At 49.9% G+C, this 11628-nt stretch overlaps 1 protein-coding gene across 1 annotated transcript in view; it reads left to right on the forward strand.

Annotated features, from left to right (window-relative positions):
* cd82b (CD82 molecule b) overlaps nt 1-11328 on the forward strand; it is a 23074-nt gene extending 11746 nt beyond the window's left edge. The window contains exons 4-9 of the mRNA XM_083666293.1: nt 3971-4095; nt 5367-5441; nt 7748-7846; nt 8625-8813; nt 9789-9872; nt 10446-11328. Of these exons, the coding sequence (XP_083522419.1) occupies nt 3971-4095; nt 5367-5441; nt 7748-7846; nt 8625-8813; nt 9789-9872; nt 10446-10523 (650 nt within the window). The 3' untranslated portion in view covers nt 10524-11328. The remainder of the gene's footprint in view (nt 1-3970; nt 4096-5366; nt 5442-7747; nt 7847-8624; nt 8814-9788; nt 9873-10445) is intronic.
* The last annotated feature ends 300 nt before the right edge of the window (nt 11329-11628 follow it).

Below are 11628 nucleotides of genomic sequence, written 5' to 3' on the forward strand. Positions count from 1 at the left end.
CCCACCCCCCCACCCCCTGGACACCCTGAGGAAACCCCCACCTCCAGGGGCCCACTGCCCTCCTCCTCCTCGTCCTCTCTGCCAAGGCCTAGGGTAGTTGTCCACTGCCCTCCCCCTCCTCCTCCTCCTCTCTGCTCAGGCCCAGGGCCCAGGGCTGAGGTCCACTGCTCCACTACAGGGCTCAGGACTCTCACCCTCTGCAGAGGCTCCTCACTAGTTTCTACAGAGCTAGGACCATACTTGTAGAAGCAGGCCCACTTTGTTTATTGACTCTCCAGGTCCCCCTTTAGAATTGACTTTGAAGCCTTACTGAAAACAGGATCTGTGTGTGTGTGTGTGTGTGTGTGTGTGTGTTTTCTCAGGTTCCATTCTTTATGGTTTCATATTAATAGAGCGCTTTGCAGCTGTCCGACCATTTCAAGGGGGATCTTATGGGAATGTTTTTGTTTCAGTTCTAATCGTTGAAGGATCAGCTTCCCCTCAGAGCTCTCTCTTATCAGTGGCAGTCTGTTAACGCCACGTTAGTACCACAGTGACGTGGCACGGAGAGTTAATCATTTGGGCGTTCGCCTGATATTTAAACAAAAAAAGGCCTTGGCGAAGGAGTGATGAGAGTGAATGTGGGCCAAAGCTGCACTTGGGTTTCTCTCATCAAAAGCTGATTTCGACATTCAGTAGAATTTCTTACTGAACGTCAGTTGGTTTTGAACATGACATATCGTAACAGTAACAGTATATTGCAGGTTGAACTTGAGCTTGAGGTTGACTTGTGTTGGCAGTCTTCTCTGCATTTAATTTCCATCGTTTACAGCTCGGTCTGTACTCCATGTGCAGCATTCATTCGGGACCTTCTGTACACAAACCGAGAACGTGGCCCTGGAAGTGTTTATACAGAGAGGCTTGCGAATGCTAAACTTTCCTCCCCCCAGAGATTCAGTCTTAAAAGGGCACTAGGACTCTTGTCTCTTTAAATGGAAGTTTCCATGGAAACCCCCCGAAAGAACTGCTTTTGGAATTTCCAGTGGAGACCCACATGGAAACGTGCCACAGTACAAGACAGTGTAGCACCGTAACCAGGCAAACACATGCTGACTTCAGGGGAACGCTATGTTGCCACAGGAGAGTGGAGGCGCACAGATGTGATCCAAACAAAAGAGTGTGTGTGTGTGTGTGTGTGTGTGCGCGTGTACGTGTGTGCGTGTACGTGTGTGTTATGGATGCACCTGGCGAATGCACTCTGAGAATAGAAACTAGCCTAGTCTGTAGTCTAAAAGTTTTCAAAAGATCATCCCTTGAGGAAGCATCAAAGATACAAGAATTGCAACCAACTATTCTTAGCCTGTCAGTTTTTTGTTTTTTCAAACTTTTTCTCAGTCAGTTTATTTTATTTCCTGGTTGTTCAAGTGTGTGTGCACTTTCTAGAGCACAAACCTAAGGTTAGAGCCTTAGTGGTCTTTGCATGTAGTCCTGCGCTGTGCTGTGCTGTGCTGTGCTGTACACGAGGGCTTCTCAGAATAACTCTATCTATGTATCTGCAGAGGCAATCTGTGTTTACGGTCAGAGGCTTGTGGCGCCAAGTGCTGTACATGCGTCGTCTACGTCCTGTGTGATGTCTCTCTCAGAAGAAACATGTAGGCTAGCTCTTCACAGAGTGTGTGTCTGTGTCTGTGTCTGTGTGTCAGTGATCTCAGATGGTGTAACACACTGGAGAGGGCCACTGGATATAGATCAATGTTTCATTCTCTGTAACTGCTACCTCTCAGCCACATTCAGCCTGAGGCCTACCATGTACTTACCAGAGGAGGAGGCCTGGAGAGACCTTTAGCTTTTAATTATCCTCAAACCACCGACGTGTGTGTGTGTGTGGGGGGGGGGGGGGGGGTTTGGGGGTGTGTGTGTCTGTGTGTGTGTGTGTGTGTGTGTGTGTCTGTGTCTGTGTGTGTGTGGGAGGGTGTGGGTGTGGATGGGTGTGGGGGGGGGGGGGGGGGGGGTTTGGGGTGGGAGGGTGTGGGTGTACACAGTATATATAGAACTAGCCTAAGGGGGACGTGTGTTTCTACAGTAATATACATATATGTCTGTAATATACATATATGTCTATATATACATATATGTCAGTGCACTGCACAGCACATTGATGTGTAACCCTGACCTAACCCTGGTTTAAATAGCCTGTGGAAAGGCTAAGGCTGCCATTAGTATAGTTCATTTCCATACAGTATGATTAGTAGGCACAAGGCGTTGCACATGTGGTAGCGTAAGTTATACATGCATGGTGCATATTACATGTTGAACCCCTCAATCCCTTCATAGGGAATCAACAGAAACAAGATGATAAGTGTTTTAGAAGGAATCCACGTAGTGTTGTGTGCCAATGCTTTGAAGTAACACTGTGGCAGTGATTTGTGTTTTATCTGGGGAGCTAAAGTTGGCCGGTTGTGATGTGCGACTGTGTCATTGTGAGTTTCTCAGGGTTGTTTGTTTGTGTGTGTGTGTGTGTGTGTGTGTGTGTGCGCGTGTGCGTGTGCGTGTGTGTGTGTGTGTCGTATGATAGACAGCGCGAAATCTGGTTCTCTTGGCTGGGGGTCACAGTTGGAGTTGGAGCCCGGTCCCAGAGCACAGAGCCAGGCCCTTATTGCAGACAGACTTGGCATCTCTGAAGCTCCTCAGGAAAGATAACACAGCCAGAGCCACAGAACGACAGAATCTTCTCCTCCAACAACACCCCCATGCCCCTGCCCCCCTCCTCTGCATACCAGTGACTGTTAGCCAAGGGAATGGATACATCTGCATCTCTCCTCCATTCCGCTGGCTGGGTCCAGCTCTCCCTGGTGGGCCATTAGAGCTGTGTTAAGGCTTTGGTGGAGGGGAGCTTTAAGAGTGTTCAGAATGTAGCGTATAAGCCCTGGTTGACCGCACTGCTAGGCCGGCCATGGGCTACTGTATGGAGGGCTGAGTGTATAGACAGTATACTGAGTGTATAGAGAGTGTACTGAGTGTATAGACAGTATACTGAGTGTATAGAGAGTATACTGAGTGTATAGAGAGTATACTGAGTGTATAGACAGTGTACCGTACACATCCAGGTGTCTCCGTTAGTCTCCCCAAGTCACACGGAGAGACTGATGGTGAGTTGGGGAATCAGCGACAAGCAGATTCTACCGACGAATCGAGGCGAGGGCTTGAAATGGAGGCGGGGATTTCAACCAGACCTTTTTTTTTAAAGATGGATGATTGAATGCACACTGCTCACTGACAGCAAAATGCAGGCAAAACTAAAAGGTCTTCAGCTAACTCAGTGTTTTCACGTCGTGCCAGGCGTGTCACCAACCGCATGGGCGGAGGGTGGACGAGGGTTGTGGAGCCGACAGCAAAAAAAATAAATTAAAAAAATTGCGAGCGGTTTGCTTCCTTCCAACTTCCGACAGCACTTTTTACTTCCTGCACCCCTCAGAATCTCAATCCAGAGATGAGGTAATCTGAGATTATGTCTCTGCTGTGCTGCAGCCGTTTGGGGGGTAACTGGAAGCATTTAATGGTACGAACTGATGTACAGCAGAGTAAACGAAGGCTACTGTTCTTGGCTCGCCAGCCGCCTGTTCAGCAGGTGTGTATTAGTATGAGCCTGCGTGGTTTATCTGGAAGTTGATTGGTTGCACCTGAGCAAGTTTACAATGGTATACTCTCAGGGGCTGATCACTTAACCAAACCAGGTATTTCACTAATTAATTTTTAATAATTGCCCAGAATGTTTTACAAATGTTATTTTCACTTGGATGATGAGGGTTGTAATGTGTACATACAGCTCAAAGTAGGTGTGTATTAGTATGAGCCTGCGCGGTTTACCATGTCCTACTTTGTACAGTGACGGCATGCAAACACTCTCTCCATTGCGCTGTCTGTACACATAGTTTTCTGTGGCTGAGTGGTAACCTCTTCCTGTGTGTGTGTGTGTGTCTTGTTCCTACAGAGGAGTCCTCAGACACCCTGAAGGTGGCCTCCTACATCCTGATCGCCGTGGGCTCCCTCTCCATGGCCATGGGCTTCCTGGGCTGCATAGGAGCCATCTACGAGATCCGCTGTCTGCTGGGCCTGGTGAGTCTGCCACTCAATCACTGCAGCGCTAACATGCTAAAGCTAAACCCTATGGGAGTTTCCAGCACTGTTCCAGCAGCGATGTTGTATGTGTGAGTGAGCCGCCCCCGGTTGGGCTCTGTGGTGTGAGGGAGTTCTGAGGTAACTCAACCGCAGTGCTGCATGCTAGAGCAGGAAATGTGGTGTGTTGCATTGCTGCCTTCTAACAGCACTTTATAAATGCCTCATGGGCTTAGTTCAACTGTTTTACCCCCATCAGAACCCAACATGTCCGCTCGGTTTACTCCATTGATTGTAAACAACGCGATGTAAAGTTTAGTTTCAAAACATAGTTAAAACGATTATTTTGATGTCATGGTTAGTCAGTCCTTGCAGGGGGATAGTCCTCGTCAGTCCTTGTCAGCTCAGTGTATGAATTTGACAGTGGTTCCATTTCTCCAGCCCCGTCCCTCAGCTGTTTACCAAAAAAGTGACAGGGAGGTCGCGTTGTTATTGTTTGAATCCCAGATTGCCCCTTTTAAAGCTCAGTGTGTACAGAGGCATGTTTGGTCTATGGAGGATTGTTAAATACCGTCCTGGTTTCTGCCGAGGTCAGCCAAGCCTGTGAGATTTAAGGGTATGGTAAATGGAGAGGATAAGTGACCTCTAAGGGGTTAAACCTGGTTTTAAGGGGTTAAACCTGGTTTTAAGGGGTTAAACCTGCCCGCAGGGTTAGCGGGTATGCTAGTAGGACTGTGGTGACCCACTTCTCCTCAATAACCAGCTTGTCAGCATGTCAATCCCCCTGGTCTGTCTGTGGAACCCCCCCACCCCCCTCAATGTACATGTCTGTTGTTGGGAAATCCCCAGGCTACTGTGGATGAATCTTCAACTACTTTCCTTTAGCTTTTGAGATTACCACAGTTTCTTCATAGTAACTCATTTACTCCCGAGGGTGAATAAAATCACCCAAATTGTCAACCTTCTAGAGTGCCACGGGTGACTTTATTGCATAGGTTATGATGCTATATGTTGTAGTCAATCAAAGTATTGTTGCTAGGTAAATACCACTAGGTAAATAACACATAAAACACTTGTTGTTAGTGTTCCAGATTTCTTTGGCAGTCACTGTGGTCAGACTCTGTTGAAACAGGCTACCTCAGATTCTGTTGAAAGGAGAGGCAGCCTTTTCTCTAGAATGATAATGTCTGTACAGGCCAGTGCATTATTGCTGTTTTTGGCTTGTTTGACTTCCTGAAAATGACCGTCCCATGCTCTCTGTCTGTCCACAGTACTTCACCTGCCTCCTGCTCATCCTCATCGCCCAGGTGACGGCTGGCGTGCTCATCTACTTCCAGAGGGACCTGGTGAGTTCTGGCTCCTCCCCCTCTCTCCATGAGTCATTTAGCAGATGCTTTTATCCAAAGCAACTTACAATGAGTACATTTCTCAAAGTGAGTGAATCAACTATATATCAGTCATCATAAGTAAAACCATCGCCCCCCCCCCCCTGCAGACCCCCCTCTCTCACCCTGCTCTCCCACTCCCTCTGTCTTACCCTGGTCTACACTCCCTGTCTACCCTAACCTACCCCACACTCCCTCTCTCACTCTCCCCCCCACCTCCTCTTTCTCTCTCTCTCTCTCCCCCCCCTCTCTCCCCCCCTCTCTCTCCCCCTACTCTCTCCCCCTCCCTCCCACTGTCTTACCCTTCCCCTTCTCCCCCCCCCTCCCTCCTCCTCTCCCTTTCCCTCAATTCCCATGTCCCCCACACTTGCCTCTCCCCCCTCTCCCTCCCTCCCCCCCCCCCTCCCTCCCTCTCAGCCCCACAGCTGGGACATAGCCAGCATTCCCACTTGCCCCTGCACAGCTGTGCCTGCCTTTTAAATTCTGCCCAGAACCCCCCCCCCGTGACGAAACGGAGTGTTAGAGTGTGTGGGTGCTCTGGGGGTGGAATGCAACAGGAGGGGAACGCGGAGAGCAGTGCAGGCAGCACGGTGAAGATGACGATGATGATGATGAATGTGTGATATGGATGGAAACTGAAAGACTGAGAGCAGGTGGGGCAGGAGGAGGAGGAGGAGGGAGTTGTGTGTGTGGAGGAAGCGGGGGGTAATTCACTGTACTGTATGTTTCCATTGTGCTCAGTTCCCCCTCAACCCCTGTGTGTGAGTGTGAGTGTGAGTGTGTGTCAGGAGAAGTGTGTGTGTGTGTCAGGAGGGCTGGGTGTGGGTGTGGGACTGGGGTAAGGGGGTGTGTGCTTGTGAAATGTGTCTGGAGGGTCATGTGCCTCAACTCTGAGACTGAAATGTCAGCACTGGGATGGAGACTGTGTCATCAAGGTGGTCTATGATGGCACAGTGCCCCCTACAGGTGGCTTGGGCACTGACCACTCATAGCTTTGGTTGACATCCAAATCCTTATATTTGATAAGATCATATTAAATGTATGAATAATGTAATTCAAGGTTATATAAACTGTTTGACTTGTGACTGCAATGGCTCTTGTGTGTGTGCGTGTGCGCGTGTGTGTGTGTGTGTGTGTGTGTGTGTGTGTGTGTGTGTGTGTGTGTGTGTGTGTGTGTGTGTGTGTGTGTGTTTAATGGGAGGGTTTTGTTTGAGTACTTCAACTTCTCTGACCGGTTTGAGTTTTGTGAACACAGCAGCTGTGTTCCTGCTCTGCTGTTCCCATGATCATCTTCACCCCTGTGACTCAGGCTAGGTGGGGACTGTTGTCGCCTTTTGTGTGTGTGTGTGTGTGTGTGCCTGTGCGTGTTTGTGTATGTCCATGCATGCCTGGATGTATGTCTGTAAGTCATTATAACCAGACCACCTGGTGAGAGTGTGAGTGTGAGTGTGAGTGTGAGTGTGAGTGTGAGTGTGAGTGTGAGCGTGAGCCGTATGTGTGTGTATTTCTGGTCCCCAGCCCAGACATGCTCCCTGTGTTTAGGGTTTACCACAGGGCAGGGTGTCACCCTTTCCCAGAACAGGGTGAGGCTCCCTCCCCTCCCCTACGGAGCCCTGAACAGACCTCCCTCCCTGCCCTGCCTCCCTCCCTGCCTCCCCCCCAGCCTCCCCTCTGCCTCCCCCCTGCCTCCCCCCCAGCCTCCCCTCTGCCTCCCATAGCTCACACCCACACACGCTCCATATTTGGTTGTCATTATTTGTGTGGATGTAAATGATTCACACAGATAAGCATCCTGAATAGCTGATTGTTCTATTTATATTGGTGTCAATTACACACGTGTAATCACACACATGCTCCCTGCTCCTCATATTCACAGGTGATTGTGTGAGTTCCTTAGAACTGGATCCTTAGAACTGGATCCTTAGAACTGGAACCTTAGAACTGGTGTCCCGCAGAACATTCGCTCCGCTTACCGATGTTAGTGAACCAGAAGCTCAAGGGCAGACTCTGGGATGTGACGTCACAGCCGAAGCGGGCGGGGAGACGCTGCCAGAGAACATAGACGCAGCAGACCAGAGAACAGAGCGGGATGAATGCAATCGCCGCATGCACCCCCCTGCCCCTCTTATGGCGGAGGGCGGAGTGACAAGCGGACCCTCTCATTGGCTCCCGTTCACGGCAATATCGTCGATGATGTAAAAGTCGCTCTGAGAACTGTGAACTTTGAAGTCATGACGTCACAATGGATTGTTGTTGTGTCTCCACAGCTGAAACATGAGATGGCCAACATCGTGAAGGGGATGATGGTGAGCTACACGGGCCAGAACAAGACCACTGAGCACACCTGGGACTACATGCAGAGGACGGTGAGTTCTGAACGGACACACACATACACACACACTGCCACACACACACACACTCGCACACACTGGCACACACTGGCACACACACACTGGCACGCGCACTCACACACAGACACTCACACACACACTCACTCTCTCTCACACACACACACACACACACACAGTAGTGAGTTCTGGACACAATGTGGGGGGGGGGGGGGGGGGGTCAAGGTCCTGGCGTAGGTACAGGTCTGCAGAGCTGTATCCGGCTGCTTTGGCTGTACTGTATGGTCTGAAGATATAAGGCCCTGGGTCCTTACACTGTTCCAATCCTCTAGTGGTGTTCCTTCCCTCCCCACCCTCCTGTGAACCCTCTCACCCTGTGCTGAGAAGCCAAGGAGCGTTGGGTTTCACACAACTGATCCGCTGTTTGAACAGCATGAGTTTAGCGTTTTCATGTTAATCTTATTTGACTGTTTGACATTAATCTTACTTTCTCTTTCACTCCATATTTCCTTTTGTTCTCTCCCTCTGCCAATCTCCTCCCTCTCCCTCTCCCTCTCCTCCCTCTCTGTTTCCCCCTTCCTCCCCTCCTCCTCGCTCTCGATCCCTCCGTCTCTCTCTATCCCTCACTTCTCCTCTCTCTCCCCCCCTCCCTCTCCATCTCTCTCCCTCCTCCTCCCCCCTTCTCTCTCCCCCCCCCCTCCCTCTCTCCTTATCCCTCCTCCTCCCCCTTCTCTCTCTCCCTCCCCCCTTCCCTCCCTCCCTCCCTCCCTCCCTCCCTCTCTCTCTCTCTCTCCAGATGAAGTGCTGTGGTTGGACCGGGCCTGGTAACTGGTCGGAGAACCTCAGCATCAAGAACAGTTCTCAGATGCTGTACCCGTGCTCCTGTCGAAACGTGTCCCTGTCCGACCCAGACGTGTCCTGGCCAGAGACGGGCCTGTGTGAGCACCAGTCCACAGACATGCCCTACGGACCAGTCTACAAAGTGGTACTAACTCCCAAAATATTATAGAAAAAAATGATATAAAGAAAGAAATAATATAAATAATATAAAGAAATGGAACAAAAGCTTCCAAAGTCTCTACACCCCTATGTCTGAAGACCAGGGGAGGCTGGTGGAGGTAGAAATCGGAGGACGGGCTCATTGTAATTCATGGAACATAATGACATGTACATTAACATTTTTTACATTTAGCCAGACGCTTTTATCCAAAGCGACTTAACATACGTACATTTGTCTGAAGTCATCATAAGCAAAAATCTATGCTAGGACCAGGGGCCGTTGGCAGCCACAATGCTAGAAGGATTACTTTATTTTATTTTTATTATTAACAGTAGAGGAACAGTACAGAGGGGTAGTGGGGGGGGGGGGGTGAAGAGCTCTTTAGGAGGAATGGTAGCATTCCTCATTCCGGCCCTTGCATTACAATGAGCCCGTCCTCCGATTTCTACCTCCACCAGCCTCCCCTGGTAGAGACTCTCCATGTCGTCCTCCTCAGATTCAGACCTCAGCCCACTATGGTGTCCAAACGATAATGCAGCCAGCAGGCTGGACGACAGCACTTAATCACCCTACTGTATGTTGACAGCTGCTGTCTCCAAACGTAGCCCTCCCGTTTGTGAGGAGAAAGGCCTCTATTCAAACAAGCAGAGGGACGGGGGGCCGAGCAGCTCCCTGTGTTTTGCTGTAGGCTGCTTGACTGTTTTCAGAGGAGTCCCTTTTTAGTATTCTCTCTGGACCGGCTATGTTATTCTTCCTCCGCATGCCGCTGTCCAAAGACAACAAGGCGTGTATGGAGAGAGAGAGAGAGAGAGAGAGAGAGCTGTTCAGTCCGGTTGGGATCACCCTCCCATCCCCCCCTCCCATTCATCTGTTTCTGCACTTCTCTTCCGCTCTCTCTCTCCCTCTCTCTCACTCTCTCACTCTCTCTCTCTCTCTCTCTCTCTCTCTCTCTCTCTCCAGGGCTGCATGTCCAGCGTGGAGGATTGGCTTCTGGAGAACTGTGGAGTTATTCTTGGAATCTGTGTCGGAATAGCAGTCGTGGAGGTATCTCTCTCTCCCACACACACCCTTGTGTGTGTGTGCGTGTGCATGTGTGTGTGCGTGCACGTGCATGTGTGTGTGCGTGCGTGCATAGATTACATTTGTGTGTGTGTGTGTGTGCACGTTGGGACTCGGCCTAGTTGAGTTGTTGGATCAATGATATCAATCAATGATATTAATCTGTGAAGACGTGTGCTTGCGTGTGATTGTACATGTGATTTTGTGTTAACCTCTTTGTGTGTGTGTGTGTATACATTACGTGTGTGTGTGTGTGAGTGTGTGATTTCTTGTGTGTGATTATACAGTATGTGTTTTTGATTTTGGGTGATACCTAACCCTGACCCAGTCTCGTCTAACCCGTCTAACTGTGTGTGTGTGTGTGTGTGTGTACATTACGTGTGTGTGTGTGTGTGTGTACATTACGTGTGTGTGTGTGTGTGTGTATACATTATGTGTGTGTGTGTGTGTGTGTACATTATGTGTGTGTGTGTGTGTGTGTGTGTGATACTGTTATTTCTTGGATGTGTTTGTGATTTTGGGTGATACCTAACCGGTCTGGTCTCCTCTCTCCTCCAGCTCCTGGGGATGATCCTGTCTATGTGCTTATGCAAGAGCGTGGTTCAGGAAGACTACACCAAAGTACCCAAGTACTGAGATTGAGGACGACAGAAGCAATACACCACACACACACACACACATACAGACACACACACACCCACAGGCGCACACACACACACACACACTCACTCACACACCCACACCCACACACACTGACGCAGCTGTCTCAATCCATTCACCCTCCCCTGCTCAGACAACTGTGGCGGTTTCTCACTCTGTCTCCTTCTCCCTCAATTCGCTACACGCACACACACACACACACACACCTCAATCAAGCTCAACATAATGGACCTATAATGTTTGGACATACAAAACGCTCACATGTTAAAGTGGGCCACACACACACACACACATCGTTGTCTTATTCTTAATGAAATTACAGACACTTTTAAAGACACTCAGCTTTAGTATAATGAATTCATCTTCGGGGTTTTATGTTTCGTTTCTAATGGAGCCGGCGGTTCAGCCATTATGCTATCCAATACAGTGGAGGCAGAAATCGGGGGGGGCGGGCTAATTGTAAAGCATGGGACGGAATGAGGAATGACATCAGACACGTGTGTTTGACACCATTCCTCATTCCATTCCGTGCGTTACAATGAGCCCGTCCTCCGATTTCTCCCTCCCACCAGCCTCCACTGATCCAATACTATTCAAGTGTGAGAACCTGTATGAACCCTGCGTGTTGTCCTGTTCTGCTCCTTGTTGATCACCTCCCAGAAGCGCTTGTCGCGGTGGTAGTTACAGCAGCTGGTCCCGTCTTTGTGAGAGCACTTTAGTGAGGTTTGGTGGGCTGTTGATCAGTGAGGCAGGCGGAGACTGGGAAGCTGGAGCACTGTGAAGGTGGAGGGGGACAGGGGGGGGACAGGGGGAGGGGATGGGTGGGTGATGGGTGTTCATATGGATTAAGGCCATACTCTAATCCCACAGCTGGTATTTTTGGTGCTGCCGGGGGGTTGGAGAGGAGGCCCAGGCAGGCGTACCTCGGGCAGGGCAGGGCAGGGCAGGGCTGCTCTGGTGGGGTTTCTGGTTCTTTAATCAGGCCCCTGTAGCCCTAATAATAACCCCCTTCACCTCCACCCTCCTCCTCCCATCCTCTCTCTCTCTCACGGGTGGGTCTGACTGATCTCTGTTAACCAGT

The sequence above is a fragment of the Argentina silus genome (genome assembly GCF_951799395.1).
Source record: "Argentina silus genome assembly, chromosome: 3".
Taxonomy (NCBI): domain Eukaryota; kingdom Metazoa; phylum Chordata; class Actinopteri; order Argentiniformes; family Argentinidae; genus Argentina; species Argentina silus.